The sequence below is a fragment of the Saccoglossus kowalevskii genome, chromosome 11, assembly GCF_978046115.1.
Source record: "Saccoglossus kowalevskii chromosome 11, keSacKowa6.1, whole genome shotgun sequence".
NCBI classification, from domain to species: domain Eukaryota; kingdom Metazoa; phylum Hemichordata; class Enteropneusta; family Harrimaniidae; genus Saccoglossus; species Saccoglossus kowalevskii.
Window position 1 is genome coordinate 13,413,699 of NC_140651.1, and position 24,662 is coordinate 13,438,360.

Sequence of the window (24,662 nt, forward strand, 5' to 3'; positions counted from 1 at the left end):
TCTCACAGCCAGAGCCTTATTTCTACTTCAGAACTCTTCTGTCTAACTGCACAACACAGACAAAGTAACACAGTGATAAAAAAATAATGGCATGATTGATATTAATGTATATGAGAATGTAATTTAAAATTAGAAAATCATTTTTTTTTTCATATAGGTTTTTGTGTGGAAGGGGGATTTAAAAAAAAAAAGTTTTGACCTTGTTCAATCATATCAGTTGAGTTTCATGAACTCAATGCACTAATAAATTCTTCACCTGGAAAATTACAGCACTTATTCAATGAATGTTATAATATCTATCTCTTGTGATGTATTCGTGCAGTCATTAATTTCACTCGTCATCTTCCCCTTACAACTGACTATGATTCAATATGTTGACGACTGTAAAAGGGAATATAGATTGCCTCTTTATTTGGTCTATAGATCACTCCTTCCAATGGGTAGGTACGCAGTACATAGGTCATCTGATATAAAGTACTATGAATATTTATTTTGTTATCGCATCGGGGTAAGAGTGATTAATTGTCACTGTCAGTTTTCAATATCTCAAACAAGTATACGTCATACAGTAATAATTCAAACTGTAAATCATCATAATAAATAAACTTTTTTTGATTCACAGGATTTTATTTGCAATAACTGGGTTCAATCTTCATATTTAAAAATAAAACAATAGATTTCAGTATTACTGTTCACATTTTACTAATTTCATTGATTTCACCCCTTATGAAGGCCACATTTTTACGACCAAAATGTTGGTGTAACATTTTACAAACAAATTTCAAATACATTTTCTACAATTTATGTGATAGTTATGGATTAAATGGACTTTGGGTACATGTTTTGATTATAATTTGTAAAAGAAAATATACAGGTCTATTTTGGGAGAGGTGACTAAAGTCTACTTTGGTGGTTTAAGGGTTAAACAAAAGATAATAGAAACACAAAGGACGTGGTTAGGATGAAGTGGAGAACACACGTCATCAATGCCTGCATCCGGGGATTAGACAGATTGTGCATTCATGAGTAGCTCTCACTCTACCTGGGGTCTCCAAGGTTCAAGTGAATATTCCACTATGTCAGCTCACATCTCAACATGAAACAAACCTGGTTTGTAAATTGTACAGTTATACATAACTGTCATTTGTCCAAAAAAAATTTATGAATAATTCATGTTTTTTTTAATAGTGTTGCTATGTTGCTGTCTAGACTTATTAGTAAACAGAGACATATTGCCAAATGATGAGTTTATTGTATCAGTGCACAAAGAGAGGCAGGAAACTACCACAGCTTGAATTGGGGGGGGGGGGGGGAAATATAACCTTTGAAAGCAGCCACAACAAGAGGCTGACCAACAAGGTCAAAACAGGGGAACAATAAACATGGATGAAAAGCAATACACGATCAGCTAATTTTAAGGACATTGTTCCACTAACTGGTGTTGCTATGGGTTCCTCTTCAAGGTTCTACTTTCAGATCAGCTGGGACTGGACCATAGAAAGCAGAATTTATTTTTCCAATTGCAAATGTCAGCGGACTGGATATCAGGCAGAAACTGACATTTTAAAATTATAATGTTGATGTTTTTGACATTTTTGTTTAAAAAAGGCTACATTCTATATGTCACTGAGTAATAAGAACCAAGTATGACAGAGATGTCAGAATCAGATAGGATGATTCATTCAAACATTGCTTATGTATTTAATATTAAATTAGGAAGCAGGGAGGAACGGGAAACTATTAATACAGAGATGCGAATATCTATTACAATCGCAATTTACATGTTTTGGATCTCGTTCAATGCAGCTGGTATTATCCTGTTTAAACAACCATTTTTTTTTTTTTTTTTTTTACACGTGGCTGTTCGTTTCGGTTGGAGAAATCGTACACTGGCACGATATTAGTGTTGGTATGCCGAGAGCAGAGCTATCATTACATGAAACGCCCCCTAACTTGGCGGTGTTTACTCGAATTACGTATGTCAAAAGTAAACATCCGACACTCGCAAGAAAGGGGTTAATTTTCGCGCAAAATACGGTTGTGTTACTTATCTTAACAAAACCGATATTCTAATAAATACAAATAAAATATACACTTACAATCTAAATGCTTTTTCTTGGGCCCCATCAGCTCCTCGGTCGTGGCTTTACACACAGACTTCGCCAGCCCAGATCCTGTGATACTATGTCTGGCCGCAGTCATACGGTCCATCACGCTCTGCCCAGACATGATGAGAGCTGGCCAAACGCCCGAGCACAGTTATCCGATTAGGTTTGGGGTAAAAATCTGAACGTCTGTATCACTGAGCCCAAACATGAAATTCAGGTTTCCTAACACAAGATGGCGGATCGACCTCGTATGATCACGTGACAAGCTGACGCCCCCGGTGGCCACTTGTCTTAAAAATCGGAAATTAGTCCAGTACACACCCTGCTTGCAAAGGCCGGCCGACTCCGGATCACGGAATGCGGATATAAAATTCATGACAAGCGACACGTAACAATGCTATTAAAAAGTCGCAAGTCCTACAATTTATAATTTATTTATATATTGAATAAACTTTTTTTTTTCCAAAAGACTATACATATAAACTTGATAATGTCTACAAATAATAATAAAGAATTTTTCAATATTTTGTTCAGATGGATGAAAATGACTATATGTACTGGTTACTGTAGAATACTTTATTTTCACTTGGAATTTATTTTCGCTATTTTCGCTGAGGGGATGATTCCGTGAAAATAAAATCCAGCGAATATACTTTTTTTCCTATATTTCACATTAAACTCATCAAAAATCAGTGAAAATAAATTCCATACAAAACGCCCAAAAAGCCTTTTCAGTGAAAATTAATTCCAGCGAAAATAAAGTATTCCACAGTATAAGAATTCTTTGGTCCTTTGCTTCATGATCAAATTGACCAAAATCAAATTAATGTAGTTCCACTGTGGCACTCAAGTTCCACAGTTTCAAAAACAGCTACTGTAAAATACTTTATTTTAGCTGGAATTAATTTTCCCTGAAAGGACTTTTTGAGTGTTTTATATGAAATTTATTTTCACTGATTTTTGACAAGTTTAATGTAAAATATAGGAAAAAAAGGCATATTCACTGGATTTTATTTTCTCTGAATTATTCTTTCAGCAAAAATTATTTCCATGCGAAAATTAAGTATTTTACAGTACAGCATACAAGTCAATGTGAAGCTACTTCTAAGATTGTACCTGATTGGTTACCCAAACCTAACACCTAACAATCAGACCAATCAGAGAGCTTGTTTGTTTACATTTATTTCCAATGTATCAAATCCTGCTGTGTAGATATGCTTTGACTCAACTGCAATCACGTAAACAACAAGTACAGACCATACTCCAAATTAAATGTCAATATCTTTATTAAAAATCTATACATTATTTCATATAAATACACCAATGAAATCAAACAAGATTCCACTGTAAACCCCCCCCCCCCCCCCATTATAAAGAGAATACCGTGATTTAATTTTGCCATTTTAATGCTTTGAGCAACTGAGTTTAAAGCGCAGTGGTCGTTGCGCAGCGCGCGTTCGAATTTTATGTAAATAAACAATGTATTTTACACGCATTGTATACGCCGCTATAAGTCTCATATCGAACAGAACGCGGCACGACGACTGTCGCTCTATAAATTCATAAACTTGGCAGGAAAATAATGAGTTCTATTGTTATTTTATATGTTCGCATGGATTGAATTTTAGCGGATTTTACTTATCGACAAAAATAGCAAAATTAAAAACAGTTGCATAATTAATGAGTTAACAGTACCAGATTTAACCATTACATGTACTGATTCCTCAAATTTAAATATCCAAAATATTTCCTGTAGGTCCATAGTTCATTCACTTAGCCAGACAAACTATGCTCTTCCACTGAGGTGCATGAAAGGGTAGCAACAACAATTACACAAGAGCTACCAGAATAAGTTAAACAAAAAAAAGTGAAATCTAAACAGCTTTGAGTATTTTCGATATTTTTGTCATGTTTAAATAATTTTGTTTGAAAATGCATCTAGAAAAAAGACAAAATGGTAATATTCTTCACAAATAAATGTTTTGACAGTAAACATTGTGGTATTCGCTTGAAGATACGAGTTCGCAACATGTGCTTCAAATTTCTTCAATATGTTGATAAATTTGGAGCACATGCTCATTTGCATAATTTCATCAAACGATTACAGTTATGTCTGCTGCCAAAACAAGCTATTTTATTGTAAATTTCACTATTGTTTCTTCTAAGATAAAATATCAGGACATAAAATTAAACTGATCATGAAAATCGCTACCAATTCCTCTTGCAACATTCATAGGAACATTGCCAAGGAGATTTGTTTTGACTTTGCCTTTAATTTTCGGAAGAGAATACACCTATTTGAATATCCAAGTCTACTATATTTGATTGGAGTGCTGAAATTTTAATGAAACTGAAAGTTTGTTCAAATGCTCCCAAGATTTAATAATTCACCATTTTCATATTTCATGCTCAAAATCTGATTTACTATTCGAAGATGGTTTCATCCACTTAATGTGTTTGAAGTATTTTTCACTGATTTGTTACGAATCCCAAGCAAGTTTATTGACTGGAAAAAGTATACCAACACCACAACAGTTAATGCACACTGTCACTATTTTACCATACTCATTTGTTTGTCCAAATCAAACGTCTTCAAGTTCATGAATAATTCAAATCATTTGAATCAAACACTTTTGAAAGTGCCAAAGTCAAAACAAACACCACTGATTATGTTTTTAGTATTACAATGATGCAAAAGAAAGTGAAAAAGAAGCTTTCCTGATCAGTTTATTTTGGCACTCGCTGTAAACATGCACAAATATTCCCAAAGTTACCGTATCCATATTACCTTTTTAAATGAATTTCTAGTAGATAAAGTTGAAAGCTACCAAGAATCACATTATTTGTGACATTGTTAAAGTATGCTTTTAAAGTGTTATTAGATGTTTATTTCAGTTGTCATATTTTTGGGGGCGGACATCCGGGCATATTTATCGCCTTGCAATCATCACTGGTGAATACACAAGCCAAAAACTTGAGAAAACTGTACTTTGAGGCTAGTTGTTGAGACTCTCCTGAACAGTGTAACAAGACATAAATTTGGTTGTTCAGAATTGTCTCATATTTTTCATGTTTTCACCGGCTCCACAACCAATGTTACACAGCAGCTTGCCTATAACGCATTGCTCATAGAAATACACTGTACATTAATGCACGTCCAAGCAACATAGAACCTTCTGTGATGTAGCTCCGTCGCTACGGATATACACTTAACAGATGACAGTATTTCACTTGATATCTAGTTTTCCTGTATGTAGGACATTTGATGACATTGCAATGCACAGCAAAGCGTTAATTCTTTGAAATGCCATCATTTTCCCCCACAAAATGTTCCACACACAAAGTAAAGCATAATACAATCATTCCAGATTATCCATGGATGTGACTTTAGGTGAAATGTTGAATACAAATATTTATAAAATGTAAATTCAAACACAAGGACCTTGGCGATGGTATAGTGGTTAGTGTAATTGTCTTGCACCACTGAGGTTCTGATTTTTGCTTGATTCCCAGAGCCAAATATGTTCACTCAACAATATAAAACAGAATGCAGTCTGCCCTGCCTTCCAAATAATGTGATGTTAGATTAGGTTTGGAGACTGGTTTGCACACATTTGCTTGCATCAGGAGAGACTGTAGATGTCTGTAGATCAGGAAATGTCACCTGGCACAAAAAATATTTGAAAAAAATTCAACTGAGACACAGTAATCCACAAAATGCTCATAACATTGAATGAAGTGCATTGCTTTGCCCCTGACAATGGTGTTGAGTTCCTACTGCACAAGTGATATCAAATACAGTCACAAAATAGTCTTTTAAGTTTATAAATTTTTAGAAATTATCTTTAAACTGCATCCACAGGTAATCTAAAATGATTGTACACATACCAGCATGGAGTTTTATTTTAAATTTCCATGAATGCATATTGTCAACCTGAAAAAAAGTGATGAATGCTCTCCCAAAGATTCCCTGATTGTAGATTTATAAAAATCCGTATTTAAATCAACATCAGTACATGGTTTGCACGCTTGGTACATGGTTTTCATTGATGTGAAGATGGTTCCTTGATCCTCTGGCTTTGAGACATATGGTTTGCCAAGAATCAACTCCCTAATATATTGTTACAAAGTATTACCGGTACATCAGAGTAGTTCAGATTTGATTATAGTTGAACTGAAGACATAATTATTCCTTTCCAACAACTCCAGCTTCACTATCACTTGCTTCGAGGGCAAAATGTTCATAGAGAGCTTTGTTTTGATTCGTCCAAAGACTGTAGTATAAGCTGTCCACATCTCGGAGTAAGTCGTAGTGTGTTCCTCTTTCTATGATTTGACCGTGATCAAGAACTAAAATCTCATCACAGTCCATGACAGTGGTCAGTCGATGTGCAATAAATAAAGAAGTTCTGCCTGACGTGACACCACCCATAGAATCAAGAATGTTCTGTAAATAAATATATAATTTACAATGTTCACATTATTGTTGATATCAACAAAAACTAATACTGGTATCACATGATCGCATGCAGAAAACCCCAACGTTAAGTGATACGAATTAGGAAAAAAGGCATCATTTGGCGATGTGTTAACTGTTTGACGTGTTGGCACAAAACAAAGCAGCATTATTTTTTTTAACATTAAGTATTAAAGACAGCAATTCATATATTTATTTTATAGAAAACGTTATTTTAAAGTGTGCCACTAGAGGGCGCTATACACTTTTGAAACTGTTAAAAGTTTTTTTACAACAGCCATTTGTCATTCCATATGGTTTTCTTACCTGTTCAGTTATTGAATCTAATGACGATGTCGCCTCATCGAATAAAATAATTGAAGGATTTTTTAGAACAGTTCTAGCAATGGCAACACGTTGCTTCTCACCTCCTGTTAAATATAAAAGAAATTTTGAATCTGTTTCTACTGCAATCTTGAAAGTAATCTATTTGAAACTAGGAAGTGAGAGGACATAGATAGGAACTAGAATTGGTGCGTTACACTGGCACAACACATTTGACGATCAAATTCCCCCTAGGCAATTTGGCATAACAGAGAAATGTGGTTTCATTTCAAACTCATCCATGAATCAGGTGTATTATATAATAATAATAAAATTAATAAAATTTCATGAAGTTAAAAGAAATGTTTTTTCAGATTGTCTAATTTCAAAGACAAACAGAGAAAATAATAAAAAAAAAGGCTTTATTTCAATTTTCCAAACGGATCGGTCATGATTGACAACAATTAGACGTGATTATATTTGATCATACTGAACAAATTCTGTACATATTTGGCCATGTTCTATCTGAGGTATTCTGAATACATTAACATGTAAAATGTCTTCTAATGTCTTAATTGTCAAATAAAAGTCACCATGATCATGACATTCAAACCCTAGTAATATTTTCACAATTTTCTTTTGTATTTTTTATGACATTTGCAGGATTAGAGTATGACATGCTTACACCTTTCATATTGAATTATTTTCATTGCCTTACTTCCCTAGCAACCATTGTTGCTATGGTAACATGCTAAAAATAGAATTCACCTGAAAGCTTGAGTCCTCGTTCTCCCACTTGAGTGTTATAGCCATCTGGCATTTTCATAATACTGTTATGAATGTCAGCCTTCTTAGCTACGTCGTACACCTGTTCAGCCGTGGCTTCTAAGTTACCATAATGTAAATTGTAGAAAATAGTATTGTGGAACAAGACTGAATCCTAGAAAGCAGAATAAATGTTAAGGAAGTAAATTGACTGGAACCATAAATACACAGTACACTCGAGGTGTATTTTTGTACTTGGCATTTATTGACATGATTGAGGTTAAAGTTGCTCTCTATGATCAATCACTGAGTTTTAGAACAATTCTTATTTTCAGGATTGGCACAACACTATGTTTTTTATCCTAACTAGATCACAGGATTGTACATCATTTAATCCATTTAACAGAGTCAAGTATTAAAATAAACTAAAGTATAACCAATTTCAACCATTTGACAGTGTTCTTAGGCAGTGGTGGACAGACCCCCCCCCCCCCCGACAAATTTATTCAATTTGTTTTTGTAAAAATCATTAACTTAGTCTGGTGATTTTAAAGTTTGGACCCCCCCCCCCCATAACTAAATCATGTATCCGCCCCTGTTAAGTCTTAGGACTATTATGTAACATATTTGATGTTCTGAATTGGAGGAACATACAATTAACGTTCAAACGTTCAATGTTTTTTTTCGTATTGTGGTTTCACATTCGATTATGTGCTTTTCTTTGATAATACTTTTGTTCTAATGTGACCTCAGGGCGACTGTGAAAAATTGTTCTCGGCAATTACTAATTCCCGAATAACCGAAAGATGCGATGTAATTCTATTTACGCATACATAACCCACCAGGCAACGAGCGAGGGTTGGACAGAAATATAAAAGTCAAAAAAGAACAATAGACATGCAACCGCGGTAAAAGTCAGTAGCATATTTCAAACAGTTTTTAAAAGATAGCGAAGTGAGCATGGGTGGGTACAAAAGGGGCAGCTAGAAGAACTATATAATACACCTGAGAAAAGTGGATTACAAGTTGAAACAGATGATTTGGACAGAGAAAATGAAGTGAAAAAGAGATGCTACATGTGTTCCGCTGAGAAAATATGACTGTGATCTTGTTTAAAATACCCGCTAAAAATATGAAAGCATTAAGTTATAGCCAAAGATAATTTGCATGTTTGTTTTTTCTTGCTTAGGTTAGTTGAAAAATGATGGCAGTTTTATTTGAGGTGAATTTTTAAGCTGCAAGTTGGAAACACGAACGAGCAGTGTACTGCAAATCTGTGTGTTTGGAACATTCACATTTTTTTACAGTATACAGTCATCATGCAAATTATATTTGCATAACATATCGGAGGCAACACAAATTTTACTGCCAACACTATGGTTTAGTAAGTTAATATTACATACCTGTGGCACAACCCCAATAGCAGACCTGAGACTGTCTAAAGACACATCCCTGATGTCCTGCCCATTAATCAATATTCTACCATCAATTGGATCATAGAATCTATATAATAATCTAACTATCGTTGATTTCCTACAAGACAAGTACAAACACTATATACCGATATATATACAATGTATAATGTATTACAAATGTGCATTTATAGGGGAGGGGGTGGTGGCTGTGGTGGTAGTGTGGTGGGGATGCAAGTAGGTGGTTGTTCTTAAACTGGAGCTACCAATATTTACTTGCATTTATTGTGGAGCTCCAAATAAATGTATGTTTCAAAGCTGATACCCTACAGTGGAATAAAAACTAATAATCCAATGAAAGTAACTTACCCAGATCCACTGCCACCTACAATCACTATCTTACCCTAAACTTACCCAGATCCAATGCCATCCACAATGACTATCTTACCATAAACTTACCCAGATCCACTGCCACCTACAATCACTATCTTACCCTAAACTTACCCAGATCCAATGCCATCCACAATGACTATCTTACCATAAACTTACCCAGATCCAATGCCATCCACAATGACTATCTTACCATAAACTTACCCAGATCCACTGCCACCCACAATGACTATCTTACCATAAACTTACCCAGATCCAATGCCATCCACAATGACTATCTTACCATAAACTTACCCAGATCCAATGCCACCCACAATCCCTATCTTACCATAAACCTACCAAGATTCAATGCCACCCACAATCCCTATCTTACCATAAACTTACCCAGATCCAATGCCATCCACAATCCCTATCTTACCATAAACCTACCAAGATTCAATGCCACCCACAATCCCTAACTTACCATAAACTTACCCAGATCCAATGCCACCCACAATCCCTATCTTACCATAAACCTATCAAGATTCAATGCCACCCACAATCCCCATCTTACCATAAACTTGCTCAGATCCACTGCCACCTACAATCACTATCTTACCCTAAACTTACCCAGATCCAATGCCACCCACAATAACTATCTTACCCTAAACTTACCCAGATCCAATGCCACCTACAATCACTATCTTACCCTAAACTTACCCAGATCCACTGCCACCTACAATCACTATCTTACCCTAAACTTACCCAGATCCACTGCCACCCACAATCACTATCTTACCCTAAACTTACCCAGATCCAATGCCACCCACAATAACTATCTTACCCTAAACTTACCCAGATCCAATGCCACCTACAATCACTATCTTACCCTAAACTTACCCAGATCCACTGCCACCTACAATCACTATCTTACCCTAAACCTACCCAGATCCACTGCCACCTACAATCACTATCTTACCCTAAACTTACCCAGATCCACTGCCACCTACAATCACTATCTTACCCTAAACTTACCCAGATCCACTGCCACCTACAATCACTATCTTACCATAAACCTACCCAGATCCACTGCCACCTACAATCACTATCTTACCCTAAACTTACCCAGATCCACTGCCACCTACAATCACTATCTTACCCTAAACTTACCCAGATCCACCGCCACCTATAATCACTATCTTACCCTAAACTTACCCAGATCCACTGCCACCTACAATCACTATCTTACCATAAACCAACCCAGATCCACTGCCACCTACAATCACTATCTTACCCTAAACTTACCCAGATCCACTGCCACCTACAATCACTATCTTACCCTAAACTTACCCAGATCCACTGCCACCTACAATCACTATCTTACCCTAAACTTACCCAGATCCACTGCCACCCACAATCACTATCTTACCCTAAACTTACCCAGATCCAATGCCACCCACAATAACTATCTTACCCTAAACTTACCCAGATCCAATGCCACCTACAATCACTATCTTACCCTAAACTTACCCAGATCCACTGCCACCTACAATCACTATCTTACCCTAAACTTACCCAGATCCACTGCCACCTACAATCACTATCTTACCCTAAACCTACCCAGATCCACTGCCACCTACAATCACTATCTTACCCTAAACTTACCCAGATCCACTGCCACCCACAATCCCCATCTTACCCTAAACTTACCCAGATCCACTGCCACCTACAATAACTATCTTACCCTAAACTTACCCAGATCCACTGCCACCTACAAGCACTATCTTACCATAAACTTACCCAGATCCACTGCCACCTACAATCACTATCTTACCATAAACCTACCCAGATCCACTGCCACCTACAATCACTATCTTACCCTAAACTTACCCAGATCCAATGCCACCTGCAATCACTATCTTACCCTAAACTTACCCAGATCCACTGCCACCTACAATCACTATCTTACCTTAAACTTACCCAGATCCACTGCCACCTACAATCACTATCTTACCCTAAACTTACCCAGATCCACTGCCACCTACAATCACTATCTTACCCTAAACTTACCCAGATCCACTGCCACCCACTACTGCTATCTTCTTGCCAGTTGGAATAGTAAATGACATGTTGTTAAGAATTTTTTTTCCTGGCTGATATTCAAAACTGACATTCTCAAAAGTGATATTTGCTTCTTCTGGCGATACTGATAGTGATGGTACATTGGGTTCATCCTGATATAAAAAAGACAAAGAAGAACTCAAATTAAAATTATTGGCACTAAATTCAGTTGTATAGATAAATTAATAATCAATTGTCCTTAATATATTTAAATATGGTGACCGTAATCCCAGAATCCCTTAGACCAACTCAGCTTGCAACACCTCCACACATGTTTCTAGACTTTAGAAGCTGGTTACAAAACCGCAGTACAAGATTTGATGTGGGGACTGCATATTTGGACTATTCCATTATTATTGTTGGTAAAAAATCCACATGCAACTATTGGAGTGTGTAAGAGACAAATAAAATTGTAACTGAATCCTAAGAATATGTTAAAATTACATTGGTTTGGAGAATTTTTGAAAAACCATTCTTTGTTAGTTATTGACTCAAGAGCCTTGATTGTATGAAATCATCTAGGAATTAATCCTATAGGAAAATCACAGTCATTGTACCCATCTATTTATTTCTTGTTTGGTATTTATTTGACAGAACCCATTCACCCTGCTTGAAAAAATGAGACATTTTGCACCAAATAGCCACGCCCATTTTTAAATCTCATGTAAGTGAGTATTTTCCATACCATGTAAGGATCACTGATGTACATGTACATGTCTGAGGATGTTGTAAAGTTCCCACGTAATTGATAACAAGTAAAATTGTCTTTACCTTGATTTGTGATTCTAAATTTAATAAATTAAACATAGTTGTCATGTCAATCAATGACTGCCTGATTTCTCTGTAGACACTCCCTAGGAAGTTCAATGGTAATGACAGTTGGAATAGTAATCCATTGACCATGACCAAGTCACCAACAGTCATCTGACCTGAGTGGAAAAAAACACAGTGATTACAGCGGGCTATTCAGTTTTAAATTTTAATCAAGATCCATAGCTAATAGGAAATTATGACCATTTGGTCTCAAATTATCTGAAAAAATATAGGAAAATAAATGAAAATAGGAAATACTTTACTATAGAGTTGCTAAATTGTGGCTCAAAATAATACGTTAGACTGAGAATTGATTCAAACTCTGGACTAACAAACTACAATGTATATATAACCATTAGGGCATTCTATCTTGTGATTGTGATTACCGGTACTCTACTCACTGATCATTTGCTTGACAAATCATGCTCCACGAGAGCTAATTATCATCCCCCTCAATTAAATGATTTTGAAAAAATTTTAATATCATACATTTTAACCATTTCATCACCAGTTCCCTCTTTTCATCAAAAATTCACAAAATAGTCCTGTTTTTAGTCTGCACTTTTTTTTAGAAGACTGGGTTAAAAATAGTCAATTTCTTTTGAGTAAAAAATGAAAATTGACTCTAATATCTCCAAAATTAGGGTTTATTTCCAGAAATATTGAAGAATATAAGAAAAGAAGTGCAGAACAATTTGAGGAAAGTCTGGTCGTGAAAAAGTTAAACACCCCCACTCCCACCAAATCACTTACAACCATATTCAGGAGAGCCAGTTTAAGCTGGCCAGTCATTTTGAAAAACAAAAAAAACTTGGCTATGCTACTGACCTGCTATTATTCCCTGACTTGCTAGTACCATAACAGTAGCTAGTGATGCACTAAATATAAGATTCTGACCAAAGTTGAGTAAGGCAAGACTAGTGGTGGTTTTCAGGGATGCATCTTCATACTTTGATAGCACTTTGTCATATCGCTCAACTTCATACTTCTCGTTGTTGAAGTACTGCAATAAAAAAAAAGAAATTTTTATTAATTAGACCTAAAAAACAAAAAGCTGATCAAAATCCCTTAATAAAGCAATAGTTCTGAAATACAGAACAAAATAATAGAGGTCTGTGTGGGGATAGAAATAAGGCGCAGAATACGGCGCAGAATGATGGCCCAACTAGGGGGCGCACAAAGCTTAATTTGAGAAATGCGCTGGTGCATACCGGTGGATTTCGAGCTTCACACATACCTCAATAATATTATAATATAATATAATATAATGAAATTACATAGTAACAACAACAACTAGCAGAACACGCAAGACCTTTCCTAAATAAATACATTGAAAGAGTAAATAAATCTGTACAATCAACCAGAACTAGAATAATTTCAGGATTCAGGAGACACACTCAAGTACATTTTTCTGAGGCAAGGTTAATTGATTTGATCGTTGTTTCTCACCTGTATTCAGTGTTAACAAAATTAAACACAACTTAGATGCACTTCCATGGTTCACAGAAAATTCATGTGTTGTGATGCATTTCCATAGAAAATTGAACACAAAGTTGTATTTTTTGTTGTTGATTTAAAACAACAAAATGTATTGGTTTAAATTGATGCGAGTTGTTACAGAAACACAGATTGACCTTTTTTAACATGACCAACATCACCACACACAGATTTGATGGATGTCCATGGAAACCATGAAAATCAGAAAATGACTCAAATAATACAAATTATCACATACATAAAGCATGTCATTCACAATAATAAGATATTGTTAAAAAGAGAAATATTTCTGCTGATTTTGAAAAACATTTGTGGGATATATATGCATAATCATCGGAACACTTAATTAGCATAAACTAGCATAGGATTCGGAAGCGTAGTTGAGTAAAATCACAATTTCTCTGTTGTTTTGGCACTGACGATCACTGAGGAAAAAGGTCATCTCCTGATATCACTTTTTCACAGAACTGGCTGATACTGGTGACATCATTGTTTCAGTTCATGAATAATACAGCTAATGATGTCACTTGTATCTAGTACCAGCTCTATTTGTGGTATCAGGTGATAACCTCGGGAAATTATATCGGAATTTGTCAGTATTGGGGGTACATGAATGTTCAGATAAATACATGTAGACCTTATGATGCAAATTCGATATTGTAAAAGTCTGATACCAGTGGTGGAAAACTGCTATCTCACAGGATAAATTACAGTTGCTGTCTGTGTTAGTGTCCACTTCTATATGGAGGCAACATGCCTATAGTGACCACTTAGGCAGTCCCAAGGCATAATATACGTGAAACCTGATAGTGTGTATAAAAGACTCCATGTTTTTAATATTTGACCACCCTTTCCAGTAATATTTTTGCAGAATCGCCTTTGTTTTGAGATCAAAATAATAATTTGCATTCTGTTCATAAAACACTTTCAAATTTACTCAAACATTTTTAGATCAAGTCAAATAAATATGTCTTTGTTGCAACAGTACCATCTCATATCTTGTCAAATATTACTGGTACTGGTATGTTAATTTCATGAGATTGGTGTAGCTTGACAAGGTCACGTGAGTTGCACTCTCCATGGTGCTCCAAATGCAACACACACCTGACAAAACGATGTAGTTTTCCACTTCCCCCGACGATGTTTTGACGGTACCAATCAAATTGCAAGAACGTCAGATAGTGACAGCCATCAAGGAGTATTCACAGCAGAGTTTTTTTGTTTGTTGACATAATGTGTGATAAGGTTCTGGCAAATTTCCGGCCAATGCTTATCAACTTGTTGAAAACAGTCTGTGATTACGCTGACAATGCAAACACAGCTTTGATTGACGGGTTTACCACGACCACCTAAATGAATATTCATTGAAACTCATTGCAAGAAAGCATGAACTCTGCGAATTTGCAGTATACCGGTAGATCATAATGATTTACATACACTATTCTATCAGGCATTAGTAGTGTCTGATGCCGTTTGGTCGTCGAGGGCGCCACTTACACCTACATGTCAAGTAAGATTTGGTGATCCATAAAAAAGAAAACCAATATCCAGTGTTAGTCACATAGTGACTAAAAAAAAATCATCTATCGATAATAGGAATAATCCCATATAATCGATAGTTGTCTCACTATAGGATATTTACCTTGACTGTTTCATAGTTTATAAGCGAATCAATTGCATGATTACCAGCTTGGTTGTCAGCTTTATTCATCTGCACCCTGTACTTTGTTCTCCACGATGTAATACTTAACGTAAACGCAGCATAAGCCACAAGACAGCTAAGAGTAACAGCAGTAAAAACACCTCCACATTTGTAATACTAAAATAAGAAGAGATAACCCAATGTGTTATACACATCTGACAGTACCAGTACTACAAGTATTTATTACTGAGCATTCACACACGAGCACAAGAGTCTATATTGCCTGATGAAATATTCTTTCTCTCTGTGCGAGGACACAAACATCCATATTCAGGCTGCAATATTTTTATTACATGTGTATCAGATGATATACAGTAAAACATTTTATTTTAGCTTGAATTTATTTTCAATGATTTCTGATGAGTTGAATGTAAAATATAGGGAAAATGATATACCTGGTACTGTATTCACTGGATTTTATTTTCACTGAATTATCTCTTCAGCAAAAACAAATCCTTAGTGAAAATAAAATATTTTACAGTATATACGTTTTACACTAGTTTAACAAAATCCAGCGAAACACCACCATCTTGAATGAGCATTCTCTACATATCAAGGGTCTATATAAGTGGCAACAGTCAATACAAGCATCACTGGACTGCTTAGTTCCTTGCTTGTACATGAAGGCATATAAGAAAGTTTCATACGTTACAGCGTAAATGGGTTGTATTGATCAGGGCATCCTACCTTGCTGTGGAATCGATTTATGCCAATACTTTGGGGTTAACCTCATAATGAACCCACATTGAGGAACATTCCTTATGCTTCATTCAGGTATTTGCACATTTGATAGTCTGAATTTTTCGGAAGTGTGGGGAATACAAAGTACCAGTAAATTTCTTTAGTATATCCATATATTAGCTAGTAATTTGGCTTCCCAGTTTGATTTCAATCATCATGTTTATAAACGTGGAGTGTCAGTAATATTAGATGTAAGTCAGGTTCAAATTTTATTACAACGTCTATCATATATAGAACTTAGATGCAAATTACTACTGTGATCTCTGTGATCTACTGCGAGAGAGTCAAGCTACCTGCTTTTGGCATGCAAATATTGTTCCATTATCTTCTGTCATCGTATCCACGGTTACAAAATCCATGAGCTACATAGAGTAGGGGAATAGTGGACGCAATTATGATAGAATTGAACACTATTTGATGGCCAAAATCAAGTTGCATGGTTCCGTCTCTCTGAACAAGATTTTGTTTGCATTTGCATTTAAGGTCTACTGTGCAGCACATATGAAGCAGAGATTACTTACCAACAGACCACTAACCAATGATACTTCAAATAGTGTTGGAACAATATTAAATACAAGTGCACTGAGAACAAAATTGATTCCCCTGAAAAAAAAAAAAAAATTATACTTCGAATCAGTAATTAAAGCGGGAGAGTCGTCACCTGCGCATACGTCAGATGCCATAGCGTTTCATTGTTTACAAATAAGCGTCTACCCATGAGCCTTTGCGTTTTCAGCATGTGTTGTTATTGTTGCTTGAGACTCAATTCCCGCATGTGCGTAGGTGACGACCCTCCCGCTTTAATACCCTTCGATTTCATTTAATTATAGTATTCTTTATAACTCAATTATGCAAATTGAAATGTCATATGTTTACTGAGTTTCACATGACTTTAACTGTTGTCTCTCTTCATATACAAATTACAAGTACAACATGTACTAATGTTACATACAGTGTTGGTAAACAACGTACCTGCTACCTCTGTCTATAGCTTTAGAGAGAGCTCCTGTTTGACGAGTTAAAACTTACCTGCTACCTCTGTCTATAGAGAGAGCTTCTGTTTGACGAGTTAAAACTTACCTGCTACCTCTGTCTATAGAGAGAGCTTCTGTTTGACGAGTTAAAACTTACCTGCTACCTCTGTCTATAGAGAGAGCTTCTGTTTGACGAGTTAAAACTTACCTGCTACCTCTGTCTATAGCTTTAGAGAGAGCTCCTGTTTGACGAGTTAAAACTTACCTGCTACCTCTGTCTATAGCTTTAGAGAGAGCTCCTGTTTGACGAGTTAAATGAAAACTCAAGTCAAGTCGATGAAGATGAAAAAACACATTCTTTGCTACTCTACGTATTGAATTCTGAGCTACTTTAGCGAACACGGCATTTCTTGCTTCATTGAACAGCGATGCACTGGCCCTGGCTGCTCCATCTAGGTATATGAAAAAAAATACTACAGAGTTACAGGCTTTATGCTTGGAACCCTCAAAAGGTCACACATCCTGGTACTTTCTGGAGGTACAAATTCACTGAGAATTTCTCAATTATTATTTCCTCCCAAAAGGTCACACATCCTGGTACTTTCTGAGGGATATAAATTCACTATCAATTTCTCACCTATTTTCCTCACTCAATATCTGAGTGCCGCAGGTGACGACTCCCCCAACACCATCGATAAGTAATTGATATGCTAATTATTACGCATGCATATATAATTCCCCGGTATTCCAAATGAGTATGACATCATCATGAACCAACTCAACGTATACCGGTAGTGATCATATTCCTCAAAGCCATAGGCAAAGAGGAATACAGCCACAAGTCCAAGATGAAGTCAAATGAGTGAGGAATACTGGGAGATTATTTATTAATCACATCGTTGACACAGATCCCAAAGCGTAGTCAAATTTCTAGTAAGAATTGTTTGATTTTTATTGAATAAATGATGGAACTATTTGAATGTTATGAACAGATGTTTCGCATGATGTATTCAAACACACAGTGGAATGCCACTGTTACGTATCGATACAACATTGTAAAGATATCAATAGTTTTTCCCAGTACATCTTTTTTGTTGTGTATGTTTCATAACATTCCAAACTTGTTTACAGTAGCGGCAAACAGTGTAAACCCTGAAAGTATTCCAAAACCATATCACACATGTGTGGTGATATGTAAATTATGAAATGCAAATCATCGCAGCGTGACATCACACATACATGTAGGTGATAACGTGTTTACGTGTATGATGATATTCATTATCACAATAACTGATATGACATTTATATGTAAATTAGTCAAAATTGATATGCAAATTAGATGTTCTGGGACACAACCAACCAAACCAAATTTAAAATATCCAGATCTGACAGAGGGGCCGACATGAGTGAAAGATATACACAGGGTAACAACAGAATGACCCGTGATTGTAGTATCATAGACCTTAGAATGAAGTTTATAGTTTTGTATTGGTCGTAATAGATAATACTTACAGCCAAGTACCATGGCTGTAGCTACAGTCATAGCACCACCCACATAACTGCTTGTAGCTACTTCAGCTGGAGTTGTATTCAGATAATCTATTGCGTATTTAAATATAAATGGTACTTGGACATTCATCAGCTGAAAGCAATAATAGATTATAATGTTTCGTTTATAATCGAAAAAGTATGAACAAATGCTCCAATAGAAGTGGATCTTAACGAACACTTGCATATATTTTCTGTTTTGTTTAATGTTTCCCCCAATTCAAAATCCGGTTAACTGCAAATTAACATTTTAGTTAATAAATTTAAAAGTTAAACAAAACAAAAAATCAATGTTACCTGTAACTCGAAATTCTGTTAACTATTAATTGAACATCGAGTTACAATTTAGACGAGGTCCCGCAAATGGAGGGGTGGTTTCTAAATATGGTGTGGTCATTTTCGTAACTCAATGTCCATAACAGGAACAATTTAGCATCTCATCATTGAAAATGTGTGCTGGTACATGTACTAGTATACACCTTGCTTCCTGGTCTAAAAACATTTGTTTGGTTTTTTTTACTTGCCAATTATATAAAAAATTATATAACAGTATATTTCATGCATATATTAAAGTCTTGAAAGCACATATTCTGTCTGAATATTAACAGAATTTCAGGCAACAGCAAAAAGTAGTCGCTGCCATGCTGTTAGTAAGATGCTGTTCATGTAAGGAACTCCATGAAAAGGTGAATTGTCCACATCACTGAATATAACTACGATAAATAACATGTACATGTATGTGCTGATCATATCTCCCCTTACCTTTGACCCAATTAACAAACTCAACGCCACACCAACTCGAACTTTGATTCCCAATGAATCTTTAGGCCAGATATATGATGACATAATTTTCATTATTTGCCAGCCTGTAACGCCATCTTTAGAGCCGTCATCTGGGGCAGGTAGACCAGCCACACCATGGCCGTGAAAACAATCACGATATAAACCAGGTGTCAATAAGGGTAATGATTTAGACTGGAAAATAAAAAGGTATTATTATACATCTAACACTGAAAATGGAATTTGCCATGAAAAGCTGTATCAATACTTGTTCAAAAATGTATCAGTACTCGTTAGAACGTTCAAATTTGTCCTCACATGGGGTAAACTACATCACCGACATATAAAACTTTCACATTCAGACACTTTTCTTTGTTTACATTTAACACAGAATCACTACTTCTGACGAACATATAATCCTCTTACTGAATGTACAACACAAAACGTTCGTACCATTTTGGATGTAATGGTAATTCCCCATTAAATTATTACTACAGTGTACAAGCAGGAAAAAGATGTATAATAATAAAGTCATCATCTCAGGTAGTACAGAGAGACATTGACATCTAAGTCCCAAAAAAATACACCGAACTCACTCAGATGAATTTTTTTGTTATATTTCCATGCACTTCGGCATGCAAGCGGGGGTATCAGTAAGTGTATACATGTATAACACCTCTCTGGCTAAAATTAGAATATTTGCCGAGAGATAATAACAGAGAGCAAGATTTTTTCGAGAACTCACCTTATCCAATATATCTGAATTTTTCCAATGTAAATTTTGTTGTCCTCTCCATGCTGACCCTGTTGCATATTTGTGAATCTTAAATAGAAAAAAAAATACAACTACATGAAGAGATATATAAAACAATTGAAAATTGTCATCGTCAACAATTACATTTGTAATAGATAACTCTAAAATAAAAATTCCAGTTTAGCTTTCTGACTCCTCAAGTCATCTGTTTTTATGACCACAAATATTTTGTGCTGGAGGAGCAACAAACCTAAAAGTATCATCCCAGAATGCAACTCCAACTTTAATAAGTGCAGAGCATTCCACGTAAGAACAGTGATCACTCCACTCAACTATCACTTGCACATCAATCAAGACCCCCCCCCCCCCCAAAGCTGATTATCATTCTCCAAATTCATAGCTCCACCAATATACCCTTTATCACTTGCCTTTATACATATACTATGTTCAGGAGATTTAATTTTTTGCTCTCAGACAAATTTCAACAGACAATGCAAACATGTTATTTTTCAAATGAAAGATTACTTTTTAATTGATCCATTTTTTGCTGGATTATTTTAACCAAGGAATCACACCTGTTATACACTCTTTATTTCTCTATTACCAAGTAACAGTAAAGAATACTAAACACAATATTCATTTCATTAAAACACGACTAGGGGTATTTCTGACTCGTACTCTCTGTTGCAACTTTTTAATTTCGTTGAATCTGTTATGTGATAATGAGAAAAGCTTTAGGAACGTGTAAATGTTTTTTGAGATTTGATGACGCAACCTGTTCAGCGGCCCAATGTCACGTGACATTGATTGACAGCAGTTAATTAAGCCTAGAAGCACGTCCTTTTTCCCTGTTTGTGTTTTTGACGTTTATCCACAGTAGAGTGACTGTGGTTTATCTGACAAAATCTCAACTCCTACACTATTTATTGTCATAAATACTATATATAATCACTGCTGTGATATTCATAGTCACATACATCCACTTTGGCATGACATAATCGATCTGTAAGTTCGAGAAAACGTGTCTTTAACGGAGCTTGGATGGAGCTGTTTACTTCAGCACGACTTTCAAGGAAATAATCCCTATTGTTTAGAAGTGTATTTCTTTACCTGGGCATTTAAGGACACCTATATTTATCGGATGTGGTCAATTGAATTGCCAATAACTTGCGTGTTGGACTATACCATTTAGGTGAGGGGGAGGTGGCTGCGGGATAGTTAGCATGATGTGGTTGATTGACAGGTCAACTAGTTAGCATGATGTGGTTGAGTGACAGGCCAAGTAACATAATGTCTTTGTTTTATTTTAAGTCTTGTTTTATTTTACAGGCTGCTTTTAGGTTTGAAAATAAAGATCAGAGATAGGCTGCTTTTAGGTTTAAAAATAAAGATCAGAGATAGGAAATAATAACTGAAGCCTAAGGAAAGCAGTAGTGGTACACAAACACATATTTAACTATTTAACTTACACAATTTAATTCAGAGGGAAACCGAAGCCCAAGGAAAGCAGTAGTGGTACACAAACACATATTTAACTATTTAACTTACACAATTTAATTCAGAGGGAAACCGAAGCCCAAGGAAAGCAGTTGTGGTACACAAACACGCATCTGAAAAAAGTCGAATTCCCAGGGCGACAGTAGTGGACGCAGACTTACAAAAAGCCCGCCATTTTATGTTAATTACTAACCACAAAGGATCACGAGATGCGGTCAGTGAAACCTATGAAAAGCAGTAGTGGTACACAAACACACATCTAACTTACACAATGTAGAGGGAAACAATTCGTTGGTGTTATTATCTCACCATAAGAGAAAAAAAGTCGAATATCTAGAACGACAGTGGTGGTCACAGACTTACAAAAAGCGCGCCATTTTATGTTAATTACCAACGACAAAGGATCACTTGCAGGTCACAGGACGCGGTCACTGACCTCTACCGGATGCCATCAATACGCAACACACAACGTAAGAAATGGACATATAAATAAACTCAATGCATATGCATGTATAAAAACCAAGATGTAAGATGAATCAAAAACACTTTTCTAGTATCTTTGGGTAAATGTACGATTCCTCGATTGTGGCTCACCAAACGTAGTCAGAGATGAATGAGCCCGTCATTTTAACGCCATAAGTAGTGTGAAATTAAGTGCGAAGCAGGGCGTTGGGCGGCAGTGTCTGACGCGCCGCCTCGATTAGCAAGCATTGTTTGAGGTGTTATGTTCTTTGTTGGAGGTGTTGCATTCTTTGTTACATTCATTTTTTTTTCAATCATACCAAAAAGGCAATTAATATTGGTTGGAAGGAGTAGTACCTCCATTGCCATTGGTTCAAAGGGTGTATAAAAATGCAAGTTTTTCACATTACCATCATTGGTCTTTTGGCCTTCTGCAACTCGGGTACTCCTAGTAGCAAACACGCTTGTTTATTTTACCAGGCATACTTTTAGATTTGTTATTCAAACTCTTTATTTCATTCTACTACATTGTACTAATTCCATAACTTTTAATTCGATTCCACTCGGCTTCAGATTTGCTGTTTAATTCAACTTTAAATTTGATATTCCATTTGACGTATTTCATTTAGTTAAAAATGGCCTTTTATCGACAGGCTAACGCAATCCGTGTTATTAACGAAACAATATCATTCCTCAAGGAACATAGGCTTTTGGCAACAGAACAAAATTGTCTTTCTTGTGTTCGACCTATGATTTTGGCAAACGCTAAAAACTGTACTGACGGATTTACTTGGCGATGTCTAAATAAGGATTGTGCAAAATTTCGAAACCGATCATCAATTAGACATGGATCTTCTTTTTCCCAAGTCATGTTTACGTTTGGACATTCTTTTAAACATTATACTAAAATGGGCTATGGATTACCCGACACGGAAGATTAGTACTGAGACTGGAGTCTCTCGCCAGTCTCTTGTAGATTATTGCAACTTTTTGCGTGAAGTGTGCAGTAAAAATCTGATGGGCGGAGACATCGAGTTGGGCAGTCCAGGCACCGTGGTTGAAATAGACGAAAGTTTATTTTGCCACAAGTGCAAGCATCATCGCGGAAGGGCCCCAGCTGAAGAAAGATGGGTGTTTGGTATGGTTGATAGGTTTTATAAACCATCCATAGGTTATATGCAGATCGACGAATGCAGTGATGCCACCACCCTTCTTCCAATAATCCAAGACAAGGTTGTTCCTGGGACCACTATCCATTCGAACCAGTCGGCAGCCTACCAACAGCTAGCGAACGACGACCGTTATTCATATGCCGCCGTTAATCATAGCCGCCATTTCGTCGACCCAGTCACCGGAGTCCATACCCAGGCAATTGAGAGTTACTGGTATAGAGCCACGACAAAGCTGAAAAGAATGAACGGAGTGTCGAAAAGCATGTTGCCTGGGTATTTGGACGAGTTCATGTGAAGGGAGCGGTATGGAAGAACCGACGACGAGGCAGTCACGAACATTTTACGCCATATTTCGGAACAGTACCCCCAAAATTAAAACCCGAATCCTATCTCTAACCCTCCCACCAATTCAATTGTAAATGCGCCTTTAGATAAATAGGATTAGGGTTGCGTTGAGTGGAAACCCCCGGAAAACACTAAACCAGTTGAAAAACACTAAACCTATTGAAAAAGACTAAACCTGTTGAAAAAGACTAAACCTGTTGAAAAAACACTAAACCCTTCGTGGGTTCTGTTTCATGTTTTCGCTTTCTTTTAATCAAATATTCACTGGACGATTATGGTACACCCATAATACACCCTTTACCTCGGGTTTAGTGTTTTTATTGTCAGGTTTAGTGTTTTTCGACAGGTTTAGTGTTTTTCGACAGGTTTAGTGTTTTCCGGGGTTTCCACTCAACGTTAGGGTTGGGGTTGCAAAGAGAACGACCTCATCGACGTGAAAACGATTTCGCAACATTTACCACCATCTCCGATCTCCCGACTCAGATTCTCTAATGGTCCACCCCTAAATCTGTAGTACCTGTACAGCTGACATACAGCTGGTAGAGTACGTGTAACGTCCAATAAATAAATAAAATAAATCAGTCATCACTGACTTTGTAGCAAACTTGTTCCTAACTTACCCGCTGTTCAACAATAGCAACGTATTCTATCTGAAGCACTCTGCTTTGTCTGATAGTTGAAAACAAAAAAGGTTTCCAACTGCTCAAGGCTAGAAAATGTCCTTGAGCGATTCCATTGCCAATCGGCAACCGGAGGGCCGCCATTTTAGGTTGATGACCTTTAATAAAATGGTTGTTGTTGTCATCCGCGTTATTACATTTG

General features: G+C 36.3%; 2 protein-coding genes across 10 annotated transcripts in view; both read right to left on the reverse strand.

Moving 5' to 3' along the window:
- The window catches only part of LOC100367630 (phosphatidylinositol-binding clathrin assembly protein LAP-like), an 85,047-nt gene extending 82,690 nt beyond the window's left edge, over nucleotides 1–2,357 (reverse strand). For all 9 annotated transcript variants that reach the window (XM_085504865.1, XM_078012427.2, XM_078012426.2 and 6 more), the window contains exon 1: nucleotides 2,100–2,357. In XM_085504865.1, coding sequence (XP_085360991.1) covers nucleotides 2,100–2,229 — 130 coding nt within the window. In that variant the 5' untranslated portion in view covers nucleotides 2,230–2,357. The remainder of the gene's footprint in view (nucleotides 1–2,099) is intronic.
- Nucleotides 2,358–3,376: 1,019 nt separating this feature from the next.
- LOC100367778 (iron-sulfur clusters transporter ABCB7, mitochondrial-like) lies at nucleotides 3,377–24,604 on the reverse strand. Its single transcript, XM_085505209.1, has 14 exons — nucleotides 24,461–24,604; nucleotides 20,356–20,433; nucleotides 19,593–19,805; nucleotides 18,795–18,924; nucleotides 17,548–17,734; nucleotides 16,830–16,911; nucleotides 15,508–15,684; nucleotides 13,197–13,371; nucleotides 12,327–12,484; nucleotides 11,505–11,668; nucleotides 9,057–9,186; nucleotides 7,657–7,828; nucleotides 6,892–6,995; nucleotides 3,377–6,555 (listed from the first exon to the last, which is right to left on the reverse strand). The coding sequence occupies exons 1-14, from the start codon at nucleotides 24,602–24,604 to the stop codon at nucleotides 6,295–6,297; spliced, it is 2,175 nt and encodes a 724-aa protein (XP_085361335.1). The 3' UTR covers nucleotides 3,377–6,294.
- Between the last annotated feature and the right edge of the window lie 58 nt (nucleotides 24,605–24,662).